This window comes from Narcine bancroftii, chromosome 4 (genome assembly GCF_036971445.1).
Source record: "Narcine bancroftii isolate sNarBan1 chromosome 4, sNarBan1.hap1, whole genome shotgun sequence".
Taxonomy (NCBI): domain Eukaryota; kingdom Metazoa; phylum Chordata; class Chondrichthyes; order Torpediniformes; family Narcinidae; genus Narcine; species Narcine bancroftii.
The window spans coordinates 192324792-192347741 of record NC_091472.1 but is presented as its reverse complement, the minus strand read 5'-3'; the positions used below and the strand labels follow the sequence as shown (position 1 = coordinate 192347741).

The 22950-nt window shown below is 40.1% G+C and overlaps 2 protein-coding genes across 2 annotated transcripts in view; one reads left to right on the top strand and one right to left on the bottom strand.

Moving 5' to 3' along the window:
• Positions 1 to 18923, bottom strand: part of LOC138761394 (oxysterol-binding protein 2-like) — a 514880-nt gene extending 495957 nt beyond the window's left edge. Inside the window, exon 1 of the mRNA XM_069933419.1 lies at positions 18720 to 18923. Within this exon, the coding sequence (XP_069789520.1) occupies positions 18720 to 18862 (143 nt within the window). The 5' untranslated portion in view covers positions 18863 to 18923. The remainder of the gene's footprint in view (positions 1 to 18719) is intronic.
• A 261-nt stretch (positions 18924 to 19184) lies between these two features.
• Positions 19185 to 22950, top strand: part of mzt2b (mitotic spindle organizing protein 2B) — a 46917-nt gene continuing 43151 nt past the window's right edge. Inside the window, exon 1 of the mRNA XM_069933417.1 lies at positions 19185 to 19405. The gene's annotated coding sequence lies outside the window, so the exon portion shown is untranslated. The remainder of the gene's footprint in view (positions 19406 to 22950) is intronic.

Here is a 22950-nt window from a genome sequence, read left to right as displayed (position 1 = left end):
CATTCTATGGCCATTTACCCTTGAGGACTGAGGCAGAAAATTAATCCATTGGCTGGGCCTCATCTGATGAAAGATACAGAAGTTCCTAAGTTGAATTAAGAAAACTCAGTTCTTAACCCCGAAGCATTCCATTTAAAATGCACAGTACTTCAGCTTTCATTGCCCAATTGAGCTTGCAATTCTGGCGGTATATTTCTTAGCAGTCCCAACAACTTCCAATTTTTAAACTTTTTTTGATGAACAGCACGGTAACAGGCCCTGATGGGCTGAACCTGTGCTACCCAAAATACCCCAATTAACCTACAAACCCTGTACAGTTTTGCAGAGTGGGAGGACCCCAGAGCACCCAGAGGAAACACATGCAGTCACGGGGGGTAACAGACAAACTCCTCATGGACAATGCTGAATTTCTTGCACACAAAACATCTCAAATTCTAACTAAAATGCACCCAATGGGGGGCTTCGATACCTCCCCCCGCCCCCCCATTCGTAGAAAGCATGATAAGACAACACGTATTCAGGATTATGAAGGGCGCTCATAAAGAGGCAAGGAAGGTCAGTGGTGACATTTTTGTTGATTGCATTCAAAGGATTTTTTTTCATGCCTGTGTATCATTGTGAACTGGTCAGCAGCTCTTCCAGGGCAGCTGGCAAAACTGCTTCAAACAGAGTTTTTTGTTCATTTACAATTACTGCTGCTCTACCTAGCAGCAATCAGCTAACTTCCTGGCTCAGAACCAACAGAGTTGAGCCCTTGCTCCAGGCCCATGTACACCAAGTGACTCATGTTCTGAGGCTTGGCTCTTTACTGAAAACCAAAGTGGAAGGTGCAAAACTGAGCACATATTCTAATGCAGGCAGGAAAAGAGAGAGAAGAAAAAGAAAGTTCTGGTGACCTGAAATCTAACAAACCCTCTGTTCAGATCATTCATGCAAGTCAAGGTCTTGTGAAGTGCCTCATAGAACCAAAGAGACATAGAAAATTGCAGCACAGAAAAAAAGTCCTTCAGCCCTTCTAGTCTGTGCCAAACTATTATTCTGCCTCGTCCCACTGACCTGCACCCAGTCCATAGCCCGCCAAACCCCTCCCACCCATGTCCAAATTTTTCTTAAATATGAAAATAGAGGCTACATTCACCACCTCAGCTGGCAGCTTGTTCCACACTCCCACTACTCCCTGTGTGAAGAAGTTCCCCCTATAAGCCTTTCCCCTTTCATCTTTAACGTGTCCTCTGGATTGTATCTCACCAAATCTCGTGGATAAAGCCTACTTGCATTTAAACATATAACCATTTATGGAGCGGACTCTATCATTTTGTGTACCTCTTTCAAATCTCCCCTTATTTTTCCACGCTCCAGAGAATAAGGTTCTAACCTGTTTAACTTTTCCCTGTAATTCAGTTCCTGAAGTCATGGCAACAGCCTAGTAGATCTTCTCTGCACTCTTTCAATCTTATTGATATCCTTCCTGTAGTTAGATGACCAAAACTTCACACAATACATCAAATTTGGCCTCACCAACCTCGTGTTCAATTTTACCATATCACCCCAATTCCTGTACTTAATACTTGGATTTATTAAGGCCAATGTGCCAAAAGTTCTCTGTACAACTCTATCTTTTTTTTAAACTTTATTTTTATTAATACAAAAAGAAAATTTTACAAAAAATAGCCTAAAGTACAATTGATCCATTTTAATACTCCTCTCCCTCCCATAATCCCCAAATACAAATCTATATAAAGTGCCAAAAAAATGTATACAAAAAATATAAATGCTGCTGTAGTGATTATTATATCTTCAACAGCAATAATAAAAAGAATCATTTAAAAACTCATAAAACAAACTTTTTAAACTATAACCCCATACATTTAAAACAAGGGTCCACATTTTAGGGCAAAAAAAGTATAATTATTATGCAAATTATGTTTTTTTAAAAAAATGAATACAAGATTTTAATTCAGAATGCCATCTCTGAATATTCAATTCCACATCATTCTTCCAAGTAACTGCAATACATTTCCAGGCTACTGCCAAGGCTAAGCGAATAAATGCCAATTGAAATTTCTCAAGCATTAAACCAATTGTTAAGGTCGTAAAATACCCCAATAAAAAGAGTAACGGATCCAAAGTCAATTTAACTTTAAATACACCTTCCAAAAACTCCATAATCTTCTGCCAAAAAGGTTTAACCTTTTCACATGACCACAATGAATGTAAAAAAAGTACCAACTTACTTACCACAACGGAAACATAAATCTGATGTACTAAATCTATATCTTTTTAACTTCTCAGGAGTCAAATATAATTGGTGTAAAAAGTTATAATTCACTAAACTATATCTCACATTAATTTAGTTACACTGTCTTCACACATAGTCATCCATTCTTCTGAAGATAACAATATAGATAAATCCTCTTCCCATTTGTTTTTTGTTTTATATAAATCTAAGTCATTTTTTCTTGTAATAAAGCATACATTTCTGAAATAAAACCATTTCTCGATCCACCCTCAATTAAACTTACTAGATTTGATTGGCAAACTCAATTCCCGACCAAAATTATCCAAGAATAACGCTCGTACTTGATAATATGCAAAGAATTAGACAATATTCCAAATTTATTTTTTTTTTTTTTTTTTTTAAATTTTTTATTTTTCACACCATAAATCACAATAGCCATGATATACACTTTTTCTTTTCCACACATTTACAGTGACTTTTTCTCCCTCCCCCCTCCCTCCTCCCAAGCCACCCCCCCATCCCTCCCCCCTCTCATCCATTTTAGTTATACAATCTAGGTTGCATTAATTCAGTTAGACAATGTTGTCATTCAACAAAAATACACCAGAAATTCTACTGAGTCCATTTTTTTCTTCTCTTCTCCTTCCATCAACTTAGGTAATGTTTGTTCCCGGTAGGTTTTCGCTATTGTATTTAATGTAAGGCTCCCATACTTGTTCGAATATTTCAATATTATTTCTTAAACTATATGTTATTTTTTCTAATGGAATACATTTATTCATTTCTATATACCATTGTTGTATTTTCAAATTATCTTCCAATTTCCAGGTTGACATAATACATTTTTTTGCTACAGCTAGGGCTATCTTAACAAATCTTTTTTGTGCATCCTCCAAGTCAATTCCAAATTCTTTATTTTTTATGTTGCTTAGGAGAAAGATCTCTGGATTCTTTGGTATATTGTTTTCTGTTATTTTATTTAATATCTGATTGAGATCATCCCAAAATTTTTCTACTCTCTCACATGTCCAGATTGCATGAATTGTTGTTCCCCTTTCTTTTTTACATCGAAAACATCTATCAGATACTGTTGGGTCCCATTTATTTAACTTTTGCGGTGTAATGTATAGTCTGTGTAACCAATTATATTGTATCATACGCAGCCTCGTATTTATTGTATTTCTCATCGTTCCAGAGCATAACTTCTCCCATGTTTCCTTTTTTATCTTTATATTTAAATCTTGTTCCCATTTTTGTTTAGTTTTACCATTTGTTTCCTCATTTTCCTTTTCTTGCAGTTTAATATACATATTTTTTATAAATCTTTTGATTAACATTGTATCTGTAATCACATATTCAAGGTTACTTCCCTCTGGTAAACTCAAGTTGCTTCCTAATTTATCTTTCAAGTAGGATCTCAGTTGGTAATATGCCAGCGCTGTATCTCCCGTTATATTGTACTTATCTCTCATTTGTTCAAAGGATAAGAATCTACTTCCTGAAAAACAATTTTCTATTCTTTTAATCCCTTTTTTTTCCCATTTTCTAAAGGCAAGGTTGTCTATTGTAAAAGGGAGTAGCTTATTTTGCGTCAATATTAGTTTTGGTATTTGGTAATTTATTTTATTTCTTTCTACATGTATCTTCTTCCATATATTGAGGAGATGGTGTAATACTGGAGAAGTTCTATGTTGTACCAATTTTTCGTCCCATTTATATAATATGTGTTCAGGTATCTTTTCCCCTATTTTATCTAATTCTAGTCTCGTCCAGTCTGGTTTTTCCCTTGTTTGATAAAAATCTGATAGGTACCTTAATTGTGCGGCTCTATAATAATTTTTGAAGTTTGGCAATTGTAAGCCTCCTTGTTTATACCATTCTGTTAATTTGTCTAGTGCTATCCTCGGTTTCCCCCCTCTCCATAAAAATCTCCTTATTATTTTCTTTAATTCTTTGAAGAATTTTTCTGTCAGTTGTATTGGCAATGCCTGAAATAAGTATAGTATCCTTGGAAAAATGTTCATTTTAATACAGTTTATCCTTCCTATCAGTGTTAGTGGTAGCTCTTTCCAATGCTCTAAATCGTCCTGTAGTTTTTTCATTAGTGGATTGTAATTGAGTTTATATAATTGGCCTAGATTTTTGTTTATTTGCACACCTAGGTATCTTATTGCCTGCGTTTGCCATCTGAATGGGGATTCCTCCTTAAATTTTGCGAAATCCGCGTTATTCATAGGCATTGCTTCACTTTTATTTACGTTTATCTTGTATCCCGACACTTCTCCATATTCCTTCAATTTCTTATATAGTTCTTTTATTGATAGTTCTGGTTCTGTTAAGTACACTATCACATCATCCGCAAACAGACTGATTTTATATTCCCTGTCTTTTATTTTTATTCCTTTTATATTATTATCTCTTCTTATCGATTCTGCTAGTGGTTCTATAGCTAGCGCAAACAATAATGGTGATAGTGGGCATCCCTGCCGCGTTGACCTGCTTAAGTTAAATTGCTTTGATACATGTCCATTTACTGTCACTTTCGCTAACGGTCCCTTATATAATGCTTTAATCCAATTAATATACTTCTCCGGTAAACTGAATTTTTGCAATACTTTGAACAAGTAATTCCATTCTACTCTGTCGAAGGCCTTCTCTGCGTCTAAAGCAACTGCTACTGCCGGTGCTTTATTTCCTTCTACTGCATGAATTAAGTTAATAAATTTACAAATATTGTCTGTTGTGCGTCTTTTTTTGATAAATCCAGTTTGGTCTAAATTTACCATTTTCGGTACCTGTTCTGCTAATCTGTTCGCTAATAGTTTAGCTATTATCTTATAATCTGTGTTTAGCAAAGATATTGGTCTATATGACGCTGGTGAGAGTGGATCTTTCCCTTGTTTTAGTATCACTGTAATTATTGCTGTTTTACATGAATCTGGTAAGTTTTGTGTCTCATCAATCTGGTTGATTACATCCAGGAGGGGCGGTATTATTAGGTCTTTAAATGTTTTGTAGAATTCTATTGGGAGTCCATCCTCTCCTGGTGTCTTATTATTTGGTAAATTTTTTATTATCTCTTGTATTTCTACTGTTCCAAATGGTTCTGTTAATTTATTTTGTTCCTCTATTTGTAGTTTTGGTAGTTCAATTTTAGTCAAAAATTCATCTATTTTCCCTTCTTTCCCTTCGTTTTCGGTTCGGTATAATTGTTCATAGAATTCTCTGAAGTTTTCCTTAATTTCTTTTGGATTATATGTAATTTGTTTGTCTTTTTTCCTTGTTGCCAATACCGTTTTCTTAGTTTGCTCTGTCTTAAGCTGCCATGCTAGGATTTTGTGTGTTTTTTCCCCTAGTTCATAATATTTCTGTTTTGTCTTCATTATATTCTTCTCCACCTTATATGTTTGTAATGTTTCATATTTTATTTTTTTATCCGCCAATTCTCTTCTTTTGGTTGTATCTTCCTTTATTGCTAATTTTTTTTCTATGTTTATTATTTCCCTTTCCAACTGCTCTGTTTCCTGATTATAGTCCTTCTTCATCTTGGTTGCATAACTTATTATTTGCCCTCTAATGAATGCTTTCATTGCGTCCCATAGTATAAACTTATCTTCCACTGATTCCGTATTTACTTCAAAGTACATTTTTAATTGTTTTTCAATAAATTCTCTAAAATCCTGTCTTTTAAGTAGCATGGGGTTTAATCTCCATCTATACATTCTTGGAGGGATGTCTTCTAGCTCTATTGCCAATAACAGGGGTGAGTGGTCCGATAATAGTCTAGCTTTATATTCCGTTTTCCTAACTCTCCCTTGTATGTGGGCTGATAACAGGAATAGGTCTATCCTTGAGTATGTTTTATGTCTAGTCGAGTAGTATGAGTATTCCTTTTCTTTTGGGTTTTGTTTCCTCCATATGTCCACAAGTTTCATTTCTTGCATTGATTTAATTATAAATTTGGTTACTTTGTTCTTCCTGTTAATTTTTTTCCCCGTTTTATCCATATTTGGATCCAAATTCAGATTGAAATCCCCTCCTATTAGTATGTTCCCTTGCGTATTAGCTACCTTCAAAAAGATATCTTGCATAAACTTTTGATCTTCTTCGTTAGGTGAATATATATTAAGTAGATTCCAAAGCTCTGAATATATCTGACATTTTATCATAACATATCTCCCTGCTGGATCTATTATTTCCTCTTCTATTTTAAATGGCACATTTTTGCTAATTAATATAGCCACTCCTCTTGCTTTTGAATTATACGATGCTGCTGTTACATGTCCTACCCAATCTCTCTTTAATTTCTTGTGCTCCAATTCAGTTAAATGTGTTTCTTGGACAAATGCTATATCTATTTTTTCCTTTTTCAGTAAATTTAGTAGTTTCTTCCTTTTAATTTGGTTATGTATTCCATTAATATTTAGAGTCATATAGTTCAGCGTAGCCATTTTATATTTTGTTTATCTTCTCTTTCCGTTTTTCCATCATTACCTTTCCTCCTTTTCCATTTCTGTTTTCTTATTTTCAACTCTTTACCAGACAACATTCCTACAACATCCAACATTTTCCTTATTCTCCTATTTCTATCTTCTTTATCCCCAATCTCCCCTTCCCCTCCTGAGTTGCCCTTTATCCCTTGTCGGACAACCACATCTCCCCTCTCCATTTGGATTTGCGAATCCACTCGCAAGCGTCAACTGATTTTGCAGTGACCGCTCTTTTCCCCCCACCCAGCCCCCCCCAGAAAAGATTTCGTTTTTTATATGTCACAAAGGTCACTCTTTTAGTTCCCTCCTTATTCTCTCTATTCCCTTACCTTCCCTTATTAATTCTTGTCTATACTTTCTATGTTTTCCTCTAATTACAGATACTTTCACATATGCCCGTTGTCTCTATTCACTCTTATACCTCTTTACCCGCATACATATCAATCGTGGTCATTTTTACCCTCCTTACCCGTCTTCATCCCTCAGTCTATTTTTGTCTTTACCCACATACATATCAATCGTGATAATTTTTGCTCTCATTACCCGTCTTCATCCCTCAGTCTATTTTTGTAATTGTTCTGCAAATTTTCGTGCTTCTTCTGGATCCGAGAATAGTCTGTTTTGTTGTCCTGGAATAAATATTTTCAATACCGCAGGATGCTTCAGTGTAAATTTATATCCTTTCTTCCATAAAATCGCTTTTGCTGCATTGAACTCTTTTCTCTTCTTTAGGAGTTCAAAGCTTATATCTGGATAAATGAAGATTTTTTGCCCTTTATACTCCAGTGGTTTGTTGCCCTCTCTTACTTTTTCCATTGTCTTCTCCAGCACCTTTTCTCTTGTAGTATATCTTAGGAATTTTACTACAATAGATCTTGGTTTTTGTTGTGGTTGTGGTTTAGGGGCCAATGCTCTATGTGCCCTTTCTATTTCCATTTCTTGCTGTAGTTCTGGACATCCTAGGGCCTTAGGGATCCATTCTTTTATAAACTCCCTCATATTCTTGCCTTCTACATCTTCCTTAAGGCCCACTATCTTTATGTTATTTCTTCTGTTATAATTTTCCATTATATCTATTTTTTGGGCTAGTAATTCTTGTGTCTCTTTAGTTTTTTTATTAGATTCCTCCAATTTCTTTTTTAAGTCTTCTACCTCCATTTCTGCTGCTATTGCCCGTTCTTCCATCTTGTCCATTTTTTTCCCCATTTCTGTTAAGGTCATATCCATTTTATTTATTTTCTTTTCTGTGTTGTTTATTCTTCTTCTTAAATCATTGAATTCCTGTGTTTGCCATTCTTTAAATGACTCCATGTATCCTCTAACAAGAGCAAGTACCTCCTTTACCTTGCCTATCTTTTCTTCTTCTATTTCCCTGTACTCTTCCTCTTCCTCTTCTTCTTCCTCTAGGTTGACCATCTGTTGTTTCTTTGCTGCCCTTTCCTCCTCTTCTTTCTTGTTTCCATTGTCTTCTGTGGTGTCTTCTTGCTGCAGGTGTTCTGCAGCTGTCGTTGCCGGCTGTGGAGATCGACTCCCCAGCTGGTCCCCCCTCCCGTCGGTGTGTTTTTTTGTATGCGCGGTTGCGCACTTTTACTCGGCTCTGTGAGCCATTGTTGTAGTTCTCTTTCTACCGACCTGAGGTAGTGGGGTCTTCTCTCCACAGCGGGCCTCTTCGGACAGGTAAGGCCTTCACCTTTTTCCTCCGTTGTCTTCTCTTCCTCTCTTCTTTCCGTTGATTTTGATTTTTCTCCTTTTGTCTCCATCTTCTTTCCACCTTTATATTCACTTTTCTTTAACTTGTATTTCTGTGCCTTTGTATTTTCTCTCGTTTTTCCCGACTTTTCTGGAGAGGGCTGGAGTTCACCGTCCGGCCACTACTCCATCACGTGACTCCTCCTATCATATTCCAAATTTTTCTTGAAGTAGAGCACAAGAAAGGAACTGGCCTGCTTGTACAACTCTATCTACCTAATCCGCTACTTTCAAGGAAATATGTGTCTGAATTCTGAGATCTCTCTGTTCTACTACATTCCTCAGTGCCCTACCTTGGTTTGCCCTTCCAAAGTGCAACACCTCATACTTGTCTCCATCTGCCATTTTGCAGCCCATTTTTTCCATCTGGACCAGATGCCTCTGCAAGCTTTGAAAGCCTTCCTCACTGTCCACAACACCTCCAAACTTTGGGTCACCTGTAAACTTGCTGATCCAATTTACCATATCTTTGGATGGTTACCGCAAGAGTTTGGGTGGGGGGAGGGGGTGGAGTGGGGAGCTGAGCAGCATGGTAAAGGGAAAACCCACAAACAGGAAAATCAAGTCAAAGTCTGGTTGACTTTATCAATATGTTGTTCAATTCAGTTTATTATCCACATTCAATAGCTTTCTCCAAATTGCACCATTCACCCAAAGACTACAATCAACAACCGAAAATAGAATAACAAAGTTGAACATGGATTTGTCACTCTCAATTAAAGAAATTGTTGTATTTATCCCAAGGTACTTTGAACAGCACAGCTTCTGATTCTAGTAACACACCTCTTCTAACAAGACCACAGACATAGTTGGAGAAATAGGCTTCAGCACATCAAATCTGCCTGGCATTTAATCACGCGCCGATCCATTTTCCTCACTCAGCCCCACAGCCCAGCCTTCTCCCCATAACCTTTGATGCCCCGGCTAATCAAGAACCTAACTATCTCAGTCTTCAAAACACCCAATGGCTTGGCCTCCACAACCATCTGTGGTAACGAATTCCACAGGTTTACCACCTTCTGGCTGAAGAAATTCCTCCACATCTCTTCAAAGTGGATCCCCTTCAATCCTGAAGTTGTTTATTTGGATATAGAGGATCTAGTTTATGTGCATAGCAGGTATGGACAACATAGAGCAAATTAGGTACTTGAGTGTAAAAAATGCAAGAAGAAAACTGGATATCAAGAGGGTGAAAAGACATGGGCTTGCTTTTGCAGAGATGAAGAAAAATTGTAAAGATTCTACAGGTATATTAATGGCAAAAGGATAGTCAGAGACAAAATTAGTCCTCTTAAAGATCAGAGTGGTTGGCTATGCATGGTACTAACAGAGATGGGGAAGATCTTAAATGGGGTTTTTGCATCTGTATTTACACAGGAAATTGGCATAGAATCTATCGAAGTGATGAAAATAAGCAGGGATGTCATGGAGCCTTTTCAGATTAAAGAGGAGGCAGTGCTTGCTCCTTTTTTACTTAAAGCAAGTAAAGGTGAATAAATCCCCAGGGCCTGACAAGTTTTTCCCTTGGATCTTGAAGGAGGCCAGTGTAGAAATTGCAGGAGCCCTGGCAAAAATATTTAAAATGTCCTTAGCCATGAGTGCATTGCCGGAGGATTGGATGGTGCTCATATTGTTCTGTTGTTTAAGGCTTTAAGAACAATCCACAAAATAATAGGCCAGTGAGCCTAATGTTAGTAGTAGGTAAATTACTGGAATGCGTCCTCAGAGATTGGATATACAAGTATTTGGATAGACAGAGACGGCCTTCTGCGTGGTAGGTTGCATTCAACCAATCAGAGTTTTTTGAGGTTACCAGGAAAGTTGATGAAGGAAAGGCTGTGGATGTTGTCTACATGGACAAGGTCCCACATGTGAGGTTGGTCAGGAAGGTTCAGGCGCTCGGTATTCAAGGTGAGGTAATAAACTGGATTCGATATTGGCTTTACGGGAGAAGCAAGAGAGTGGTAGTGGATGATCACCTCTCTGAATGGAGGCCTATGACTAGTGGTGTACCTCAAGGATCGGTGCTGGGTCTATAGATATAATGTCATAAATTGGATCAGCAAGTTTGCAGATGAGACAAAGATTGGAGGCTTGTGGACAGGGAGGAAGGCTTTTAAAGCTTGTAGCAGGATCTGTACGAGCTAGAAAAATAGGCTGCAAAATGGCAGATGGAATTTAATGCAGACAAGGGTGAGGTGTTACACTTTGAGAGGACAAACCAAGGTCAAACATACATGGTAAACAGTAGGGCACTGAGGAGTGCGTACAACAAAGGGATCTGGGAATACAGATATGTGATTTCTTTAAAGGTGACATCATAGGTAGACATGTCTGTTCACATAAAGAGAGCTTTTGGCAAGTTAGCCTTCATAAATCAAAGTACTGAGTATAGGAGTTGGGATGTAATGGCGGAGGAGTACAAGATATTGGTGGGGCCAAATTTGGAGTATTGTGTGCAGTTTTGGTCACCTAACCACAGAAAAGATATCAGATTTAGAGCACAGAGAACATTTAAAAGGATGTTGCCAGAACCCGAGGAATTGAGCTACAGAAAAAGGTTAAACAGGTTCAGATTTTATTCCCTGGAGTGCCAGAGACTGAGGGAAGGTTTGATAGATGTATTTAAAATTATGATAGGTATTAACTAAATTCCAGCAGGCTTTTCCTTACTGAGACGAGAACAAGAGGAACCATCAACTTGCGGGCAATGAACCCACTCGGGCTGCGGGCTACTGGTGACTTGAGGTCAAAGGGGTCACACCAGCCTGTGGACTGCTGGAGACTGGCTCGAGACTGGCTGAAGGGGTACTAGGCATTGGAACTGAGAGGGTGCCAAGGCGAGAGGGGCTCCTGAAGGGCCTCGGTCGCTGAAGGGTTCCTCGTCGTGTCTGAGGTTGGGATCTGGAGCTCGGGTTGACAATGTTTTGGACCGAATCTGTGCGGCTGCTGAGGACTGGAGGCAAATCCACGGGCACTCAGTGACTCTGAGGGGGTCTCTCTTTCACTTCTCTTTCTCTGACTGTAAGGGGTGCCGGGCAATTCCTACAGATGGCAAATGCCTTTCAGCATACTAAAGGCGATGTTGCATAATATTACATCTGTCTTATTACATGACAAAAAAAAAATCTTGAACTTAACACGCAGTAACACCATGCAGCCAGGCCAATCTGGCTGTTCCAGTTAGATTTGTAATCAACACCAACAACCTATTTCAATCAATCAAATTGTTTGTAAACACATGTTTGGGTGATCATTTACATGAATTCTAAAAGTAAAATGACAAATTGCTGGAAATGTAAAATAGGTATGAAAATAATATAAATTCACAGCTGTCCGTGCAGTATCTGCATGGCAAACTCAGAGATGCTGGAGGAACTCAGCAGGTCTTGCAGCGTCGTAGGAGGTAAAGACACATTACTTGAGCCTGATCCCTTCAAGGTATGAGCAAAGTCAGTGTTAAAGGCTGGGGGGAGAAAAGGGGTGAAAAATGGGAGGGGAAAGGAGTACAGACCAACAGACAAAAGATATTAATTGGGTTCAGATGGGACTCAGGAAAGAGGAAAGGTGAGAGACTGGGGGAGGTGGGGTCTTGGGGGCTCTATGGAAGCAGAGCTGGGGAAAGGAGACAGAGGAAATAGGGAAGGGGAGAGAGAGAGAGAGAGAGCGCACGCTAGAGGAGACATCGGAGTGCTCAACTTGTGCCCAGATCTCCTCCCTCACCACCATTCAGGGCCCCAATAGTCCTTCCACTTCACTGTGAATCCGCATCCTGTATTCCCATTGTGGTCTCCTCCACTACATCCAAGAGCCTGGGCGCAGACTGGGAGGTCACTTCATTGAGCACCTTGGCTCTGTCCGCCACAATACCATGGATCTCCCAGTGGCCACCCACTGTAATTCCCCACTCCATGCCATGCTGAAACATCTGTCCACGGTCTCGTGCACTGCCAGATTGAGACCAACTACAAATCAAGAAACACACCTTCCATCTGAGCACCTTCGAACCAGATTGCATTAACATTGACTCCTTCGGTTTTCTGTTAGCACCCACCCACCCCACCCTCCTCATCTTTGACCCCCGACTCCTTTCCTCATTCTGCCTCATCTCCCTCTGTCTCTTTTCACAGAGGCAAAAATCAAATTTTCTCTTATCATAACCAATTAACATCTTTTGTCTGTCAGTCTGGACTCTTTCCCCCCCCCCCCCCACCCCCCCCCACTTTCTTTTGATGATAATCACAGCATCCACAGACTTTTGTGTTTCCCTCCGACAATGATCAAATGGAAGGGCTCAGTAGTCTCGGGGTCGAGGGGGGTCGGCTCCTGCTTGCGTGCTCGAGAAACAGTTGGTTCTTCAGATTCATGAGATTTCACCATTGAACTATACATCTCCAAATCATCTTTTTTTTGAATATTTTATCTTTAATTTTTAAAAGACTCATGCAAATCTAATAACAGAATATTACATTATCTCTCCACGTACTATGATTTACAACAGTGGTTCTCAACCTTTTTCCACTCACATACCACTTTAAGTAATCCCTGTGCCATCGGTGCTCTGTGATTAGTAAGGGATTGCTTAAGGTGGCATCGTGGGTGGGAAGGGAAGGTTGAGAATCACTGCTCTAGACCCAGTTGTTACGGAAATATTTGCTTGAGAAAAATTGTCATTGGGCCATTTCCTTTGGAGTTCTGAAACTGTGCACATAACGAGTCAATTAGGTACAATTAAAACAGTGGTTTTCAAACTTTTTCTTTCCACCCACGTACCAATCCATTACTAATCCCAGAGCAGTTGTCATGCAGGGATTACTTAAAGTGGTATGTGAGTGGAAAGAAAAAGGTTGAGAACCAGTGATTAACAGAGTCCTTATTTCGCCTTCTTACACCCTCCCCTTAAAATTATCCAAATTCCAAACATTTTAAAATACAAACATACAAAAACCACCTAAATACTGACAAAGGTCCCCCTCGAAGCTTGAGGACCATCTCCAAATCATCTCGTTGCCTTTGACCTCTGACACTGTCCAAAAGCCAACGCGGGTCCGGGAGACGGCCTCTCATCTTCAGCCATCTGATAATCACCCATCCCAGCCATCGTTCCTTTACATTTCCGGCATTCACGGATACTTCCCGATCTGCCGATTATTTCCAAACATTTCCATTTTATTTCAGGTATTCATTTCTGTCTGGCAAAGGGATTAAGTGCCTGAATGGATCAGAATTAGAATTTATTGTTGTGAATAAGTGTCATGAAATTTCTTATTTGGTGGCTGCAGTATGGTGGAAAACTGAAAAAAAATTATATTTCTATAAATGCATTATTTAAAAAACATAGGCAAATTCGTGCAAAAGAAGAACAAATTAATTGTTCATCAAAATCTGATGGCAGAAGCTGTTTCAGTAATCTTGGGTGTTCGTCTTCAAGCTTCTGCACCTCTTTGTGATGGTAGCAGTGAGAATAGGGTATGGCCTGGGTGGTGAGGGTCCTGGATGATAGACGTTGCTTTCATGAGACATAAGATGCTCTCAGTGGAGTGAATGACTGATCCACATGATGACACTGGCCAAGTTCACAACTCTCTGGAGTCATTTCCTATGGATTGGCACCTCCATATTAGACAGTGATGCAACCAGTCATAGTTTTCTCCACAGTACACCTGTAGAAATTTGCAAGAGTCTTTGACAACATGCTCAAACCTCCTCAAACACCTAACAACTCTAACTTGTAGATTACCAATATTCAGAAGAGAATCTGGTCCAGCACCTAACTCTGTTCTTTCAGTCTTCTTTGTATCATTCTTGAGATCGCTGCCAGGTCCGGCTTTAGGCCGGGCCCAGTTTTAATTCCCATCTCTACTTGGTCTTGAAAAGGTAATGTTTGGTTTACTTCTACAGTCCAGTAGTGAAGAAGGAATTATATGGGTCAGCACAGCATTGAGGGCCGAAGGGACTGTATTGTTCTAAGTTCTACCCTGAAGTCCACTTGAATATCCATCATTGAAAGCAAAGATGATTTTGAAAATAATGTTGCATTTCCATCTTTCATGAGTTCAAACTTGACTCTTAATCTGAATATTGAGGCATAATTTGAATTAATCTTTCTGAAAATTTTTTCCTGTAGTATTTGCATATATTAAAAAAACTCTGCAAACCCTACATATGTATTTTTATCTTTGCTATAGAAAGTACACTGTTCGTCCTGCTGAGTTTCTCCAGCGCTGTTTTCACTTCAATCACTATGTCTGTAGACTTTTGTGCTTTACTCCATTTCTGATTCTGATAATAATTAATGAGATACAGAGGCAATTGACTATATGGTCTTATACAAAATATCTTTCCCTGTGACACCAAGGCCTGAGCAGGGCAACATCGTCATTCCCTCCAAATTTCTTTTTTGACTTCAGAACCCATAGCTTCTTCTCAAGGGCAGTGAAACTACTGAACAACTGAATGAACTGCGCACACTAACCCTCCTTGACTTGACTATCTATTTAATGATCTTTACCTATTTTTATATAGGTCTATAGGTACTGTACGTGCATCACTTGTCTGTGTGTGTGACATGACTAGTTGTGTGTCTGCAAGTTTTTGCACTGAGGACCGGAGAATGCTCTTTCGCCTATTTGCTTTCCTGACTAGTCATCTGCATTGAATAGATCAATCAACAGATTAAAATTGGAAATCTATTATCTGAGCTAACATTCACATCACGTTAAGCATGTTTTCTTTTCAATTTCTATTTTCGAACTAATCACATGAATTATTTGCCTCATTTCTGAAATTGATGGCGGCTTACTGAGAATTCCCAAACAGTCCATCATTGATAGATATGCCTTTATGTGCCAAGGGTTATCGTGCAGAATTCTCTCCGTCATAATTGTTTATTTCCATTTTTCTAATATTTTGTTTTTTCCCATAAATATACATAATAAACTCTAATATCAAAGCATATGTGTGTGTATGTATATCTACATATGTATATTAAAATATATATACGTTTTCTTACAAAAAACAAACCTTCTCACCCTTCCTTTTATGTTGAAAAAAATAAAAATTTCTATATGGGGAAGTTACTTGCATTTGTACTTTAGAAGCATTTATTATCATCCATTTTACTATTATAATTAGGTCCCTATATGATCCAAATAAGACTGCCATATCTTAATATGTCATATTTGTTCTTTATGTAATTTTTTCCCTTAGGTATGCAACGATTAACCTCGGCAGTCCATCGTGTTTATATGTAGAGGGGAGTCAGATTTCCAAGTAATTGCAATACATTTCTTAGCCACTGCTAAGGCTATTTTAACAAATGAAATTTGGAATTTAGTTAGTTTATTGGTTATTTCAATATAGTTGGCCAGAAGATAAAGCTCCAGGTGGTCTGCGAAGGCCACACCGTTAATTTCAGTAATATCATGCCAGAAAGGTCTCACCTTCACACACGACCACGTAGCATGTAAAATGTTTCCATTTCTGTCCCACACCCAAAACACATTTCAGATTTTGATTTATGCAACTTCTGTAATGTGAGATATAATTGGTGTAGAAAATTATATTACATGTCTTGCATTCATAATTGATGTCTTCTGATGCAACTGCATCCCTTCTTTCAAAAGCTAGTCTAAATCCTTCATTACAACACCCAAAACACATATCAGATTTTGATTTATGCCACTTCTGAAACGTGAGATATAATTGGTGTAGAAAATTATATTACACTAATCCGTGTCTTGCATTCATAATTGATGTTATGCTGTCCAAACACCAATCAGACCAACATCTTTCCACTATTTGCAACAAACACCTAGATCCAACTCCCATCTCTCTCTTGATCTCTGTAAACCTGGTTTCGCACTTTCATTCTGGAGAACATAGTACATCTTAGTTTTAAATTTAGGTGTATTCCCAGCCAAATTGTTCATTCCATTTCACTAATATTAGACGGGGTCAATCTTTCTCTTGGGAACAATCTTAGCTGGAGAAAACAAAAAAAAGTCCTGTATTTATTTCTTAATTGTTCAAAAGACATGAAATTCCTCCATTTAACAATCATCAATATATCTTATTCCTTTATCACACCATGAATTCAATATTTTGTTACCCAGATTCATGGGCAGCAGTACATTTTTACATAATGGTGTTTTAATGATATACCTATTTTTTCCCAATATTCATTTATTTCTTGCCATATTCTAATCATATGTATTCATATAGGGTTACCTGACTTTTTTGTTATTAATTTAACATTCCACTTGTAAAATAAAATCCTTCACTGTCGCCTCTTCTATTGAATTCAATCCCATTCAAATCCAAGAGCGGGGACTGTCTCCTTCGAAGAAGGATAAAAAAAATCTTGCTTGTGCTGATAAATAATAATTCTTAAAATCTGGAAGTCTAAATCCTCCAATTTAAACACCCCTGTTATGAAATTCTCTGCACTTTATTATTCCATAGGAATTTCCTTATGCAATTATTTAATAAAAATTTAGAAATCTTTAGGTAGTACAATAGGCAACAATTGAAAAAGATACTCTAATCTTGACATTACCTTCACTTTAATACAATTTACTCTTCCCACTAAAGTAATCAGCAAGTCTTTCCATTTCTGTAAATCTTTATTTTTTTCTAAAAGAGAAATGTGTAATTAAATTTACACAAGTTCTGTAAATTACTATCTGTCATTATTCCTAACTATTTGATTCCATCTGTCTTCCATTTAAATCATAATCAAAATTCGCCAGTGGCATTATCTCACTCTTGTCCATATTTATTTTATAACCTGATATTCTTCCATATATTTCTAATGTTGTTTGTAATCTTATCAAGGATTCAGCTGGCTTAGACATATATAATAGCACAGCAGCAAATAAGCAATTTTATGTTCTTCCTGTCCAACTTCGAAGCCTTTAATATCCAGATCTCTACTTATAATTCCTGCCAGTGGCTCGATAGCTAGGATAAAAAGCGCTGAGGGCAGAGGACACCCCTGTCCACTCGATGTACTCAAGGAAAAAAACCACTGACATATGACTTATTAGTGATAATTTTGGTTTGTGGTTGTTTATTTCCCTTTTTACAATCAATTTAAGTAGAAAAGTGTGCTGGTCTTCATCAGTCAAGGGATTGAGTTCAAGGATCAAGAAGTAATAGTGCTGCTTTTTAAAACTCTGGTTTGACCACACTTTGAATATGGTATTCAGTTCTGGCCACCACACTTCAAAAAGAGGATGTGGAATATATGAAGAGGGTGCAGAGGATATTAACCAGGATGTTGCCTGGATTGGAGAACATGTTTTTAAATGAGGCAGTTAGCCGAGCTTGGACTTTCTCTTTGGAGCGAAGAAGGATGAGTGCTGACTGAAGTGCTGAGGTTTACTAGAAGGAGAGGGGAGAGAGGGGTGGACAGACAGCACCTTTTTCACGCAGGGTGAGTGTAGCAAAAACCAGAGAACATCTGTACAAAGAGAGGGGAGGAAAGTTAAGGGGAGACGTCAGGAATATGTTGTTTATTCCAGTAGGGATGGAATGCACAGCCTTGGGGTGGTGGTGCTGGATGCTGTTAGAATAAGGATATTTGAAAGACTCCTAGACGGGAGGGGGACAACGGCACATGGAGGCAGGAAAAAAGAGTCATGGGTGTGAGGTATGGAAGGTTTAGATTGTTGAATAGGTTAATAGAGGTGGGAGGGACACATGGGCTGATGGGCCTGTACTGTGGCTGAAATGTTCCATTTTTAATTTCTTTGCTCAACCCCTCAAAAATTCTGCTTGACCATTGCAGGGGGGGGACAGGAGGGAAGGGGGAAGAGGGAAGGGGGAAGGGGGAAGGGGGAAGGGGAAGGGGGGGGAAGGTAAGGGGGGGGAAGGTAAGGGGGGGGAAGGTAAGGGGGGGGAAGGTAAGGGGGGGGAAGGTAAGGTGGGGGGAAGGTAAGGGGGGGGAAGGTAAGGGGGGGGAAAGGTAAGGGGGGGGAAGGTAAGGGGGGGGAAGGTAAGGGGGGGGAAGGTAAGGGGGGGGAAGGTAAGGGGGGGGAAGGTAAGGGGGGGGAAGGTAAGGGGGGGGAAGGTAAGGGGGGGAAGGTAAGGGGGGGGAAGGTAAGGGGGGGGAAGGTAAGGGGGGGGAAGGTAAGGGGGGGGAAGGTAAGGGGGGGAAGGTAAGGGGGGGGAAGGTAAGGGGGGGGGAAGGTAAGGGGGGGGGAAGGTAAGGGGGGGGAAACTGCGGGCCGCGCCGGTACCTGTAGTAGGACAGCAGCCCGTTGCTAAGCACGAACCAGCGGCGCTGGTAGCCCTGGAGATAGTTGGTCCATTTGTGCAGCCACCCCGGCCGGGTGTGGGCGGACAGCCCGGGGCTCGCCACATCCTGCGGTCGCTCGCTCATCCCGGGCTCGCGCAGACAGGCACAGACGGCAGCCAGCTTCCCGGGGCGGTCCGGCTCAGCTCGGGGGAGGCGGGCGGGCGGGGCGGTCCGGCTCGGCTCGGCTCGGGGGAGGGGGGCGGGGCGGCCCGGGCGGGCGGGCGATGCGGTCTGGCCCCGTGGAGAGAGGGAGGGGGCAGCCCCCATGGAGGGAGCGGCCCCAGCACCTAGCGGTGGTGGGGAGAGGACGGTGGGGGGGGTGCACCCTCATGCTTTGATTAAGTGGATGAGAAGAGGATGGAGGTACTGTTGAGGTAACGGGAGTCTGCAGAGGGACTTGGTCAGGTTGGGAGAATCGGTAAAGCAGTGTCTGGTCATTCGCCTCGGGAGTAGAAACAAATGTCACTTTTCCACTGGTGACCTAGTTCATTGGCTGCGCAGTGTCCCGGGATAGGAAGCTCTTTGTGCTGTTTCCACTGGGCCACCCTTCACTGGGACACTAATTGCTTTTCCACTGAACACACTCATCCCCGGGGATCGGAGAGTTCTACCCTCAACTGGAAACAGGTGACTTTCTGCTGCCCCTTTTCCACTGGTCTTATCAGCCCGCCGGCTTCGGCAAACACCGGGGATCCCGTCAATGAAATATATGGGTTTAAATTTGTAGTTTCTTTTCCTCCTGCTGCTGGGGTTGCATTAACCATGGGGATATTGGATGAATGTTATGTGAATTGATTTCTTTTTCTTTTTTCTATTTTTTTATGGTAGTTGAGAGAGGGGTGAGAATTTTTTATGTATATTTGTATTCTGCTTTAATTTGAGTAGTAAATAAAATATACCAAAAAGCCAGGGATATAAGTAAGGGTAGAGGATGTTCACCCCCGGCATGAAATGATGTCATTTGACACCAGCATTTGGACAGTGTTCCTTTTCCACTGGATCCTGTCCCAGTTAATTCCTGGGACGGTGCCAGAGGGAAAGGGGCTAGAGATTTAGACTATTTTCTAAATGGGGAGAGAATTCAGAAAGTGGAAAGGACTTTGGAGTCCTCCTGCAGGATTCCTGAAGGTTAACTTGTAGGATGAGTCAGCAAGGAAGGCAATGCTGCGATGTTAGCAGTCGTTTTGAGAGGAATAGAATGTCATGGTGAGGCTTTGTAAGATGTATTCCGGACCCCATTTAGGATATTAAGAGCAGTTTTGGACCCCTATCTTAGCAAGCATATGCTGGAATTGGAGAGGGCCCAGAGGAGGTTTAGAGGAATGAGAGTGAGGGGTGGGGAGGACTAACATGAGCAGCGTTGGATGGCTCTGGGCCTGTAGTCGTTGGAAGGATGGGGAGGCATTCAAACCTACCAAATATTGAAAAGGGCAGGATAGAGTGGACGTAGAGAAGATGATTCCATTAGTGGGGGAGTCTTGGACCAAAGGGCACAGCCTCAGAACAAAAAAGGGGTGCCTTTAGAACAGAGATAGGAAAGAATTTCTCCAGTGGGGGTGAGGGGAAGGGAGGAGGGGTGAATCCGTGGAATTCGTTGTCACAGATGTGTGAGGCTGAGGCATTGAGTAGATTTAAAGCAGAGGTTCAAGATGAGAAAGGGTGTCAAAGGTTATGGGGGAAAGCAAAAGAATGGGATTGAAGAAAAATACATCCTCCATGATATGAATGGAGAAGCAGTAATGAAGAGTGGAATGGCCAAATTCTCCTCAAACTTAAGTTTGTTAAATTAAAAGCCAATAAATTTGATCCACGTCCTAAAGCTTTGTAAATTTGACTATAAAGACCACAAAACATCGAAACAAAAATAGGCCATTCAGCTCATCGATTCTGCTCCACATTTAATCATGAGCAGCTTAATTTTCCCGTTGCCCATAACCCTGACTAATCAAGAAATATTAATCTCTGCCTTAAATACATCTAATGTTCATAGGTGGAAATTAGGCCATTCAGCCTGTCGAGTCTGGTCCTCCATTTAAATCATGTAGATATATTTTCAATCCCATTCTCTGGCCTTCTCCCCATAACCAGTGATCCCCTCACTAATCAAGAACCTATCATTCTCTGCCTTACATTCACAACAATTGCAAAGACAATGATTGCTCTGGTTACTATCTTCCAAAACACTCTTTCATCTGGAATTGTCCCTGTGGATTGGAGGGCAGCAAATGCGAGACCAGCAGGGAGGGAAAGAAAATAGAGAACATCAGCCTAACACCAATTGTGTCTATAATGAGGGGTGTAATAAGTCAAGCACTAAAGACTGCAGACACCATGGGTGAAGTAAAAACAATGAAGGAGAAACTCGGTAGGTCAATCAGAGTCCTTTATGTAGCAAAGATAAAGATGCAAAATCAACCTTTTGAAAAATATGTAACCTGTGAACCATGAGGCACACTCTCTTGTGGTGAGACTAGCTGCTTCTTGCTGTAACAGAGTTTTCACGCTTTGCAAAATAGTTTGCAGCTGTATTTGTGTTTGTTTATCAAGCAACCTCAGGTCCACTTTAGCACAAGACTAGGCCTCCTGTTATGTGGAGGGGCACCTGACCTGCCCAGCAGGCAAGAGATCGGAACTTACCACACCTGCTAATCAAGGGTTAGATCTGCCCATCTGTTAGGCTGATATGAAATTTGTCCTCAAAGCTGACATGTGATTGGTCTTCTAGGTGCCAGTCAATGGTTAGATCGGCCCACAGGTGAGGCTGATGTTCAATTGGCCCTCACAGGTCTCGTGGGCGCCGCCTACATTAAATAACTACATACCATCACTGAGCTCAAGGTACAGGCCATGGGCACCACAACAGGGCAGACTCCTATGAACCCGTCCTGGATCCTGTGCTGTGGGGAATGTTGGTGGCCAGTTTCATGGTTTATATTAGTTAGTTGTAATCAGGTTACTGTTTATTAGTGTGATGTGACTGCTAGAGGGGGGGGGGAAAGGATGGTAGGTATTGTGTGTTTAACCCTTGCATTCCCAATTGGGAATTGAGAATGTTTAGCGGTGATTTATTTGCACCTGATATGTAGTTATTTGTGTATTATTGCTGTAGATGTGTTCCCTTTTGTAAATTTCCCTGTGTATAAATAAAGACCACTGTTTGTTAATAAACTGTGTCCAAACTCATCACTCCTTGAACCCTCCAAACTTGTTTCTAACATCACATTAAAGCAGGGTCCGAGGAGTCTCAGCGGGACACAAAATCAAGGGAAATAAGTCTGGAATCGCAAAAAGAGGTCCACACTCCATGAGGATAGTGTCCCAGGGTGCACTGATGACAGTTTGGGGTTTGATAGTCTAGTGAGGCTACCAGCTGACCACAGTAGATTTGGAGATCACATATGAGACTTGCAATATTTAACTAATGCACCTGCATTAAGAATAAACAGTTGAAAATACAAAAAATACTGTACTGTCACTGAACAAATTTCACTTGCATGAATATATAAACCTTAAAGCATTTTACTTTATTTTCATTCACATTTAAAAAAAAATTTAACCATAGCTGCATCTGCAGGTTCCTCCCCTTTGATGGAATGCCCAAAAGACGAACAATAACATTATAGTTAATTAACACCTCCCCCCCACCTTCAAATTTACAGATAAATCCTCTGACTCAGGTGACTCTTACTAAGCAGGGATAAGGAGACACTTTAAGAGAGTCATCCCAACGGTGAGCGGCTTCATCCTGGGCAACGCCATTGCTGTTTCACACAACTTTATTCAAACAGCTGCTACGAGCAAAGCCTGACCGAGGCACTCTGCTGACTGGATATTTTCTCCTGTCTTCACCAAAGTGTTACTTTAGAGAACATTTACTTATATCATTTCAAAATTATGTATTTAACCTATTATTTTATTCTGTTTTATAAATTTTCTCATATTTTTGCCATTTGCTTGAATTTCCAGACACCAGGGGTTTTTAATGGCATAGTATTTTTTAACACACATCAAGTCTTGGAAATAAAATCGCTATCTTCCACAAACTAATGGACTGTGCACTGACAGTATGCTCAACATTTGCCAATGCAAAATTATTTTTTTTTAAAGAAATGAGCAAAATATAGATTTCTTTGAGGATTGCAGTGGCTGTACTTGAGAAGTTTGAGGAGATT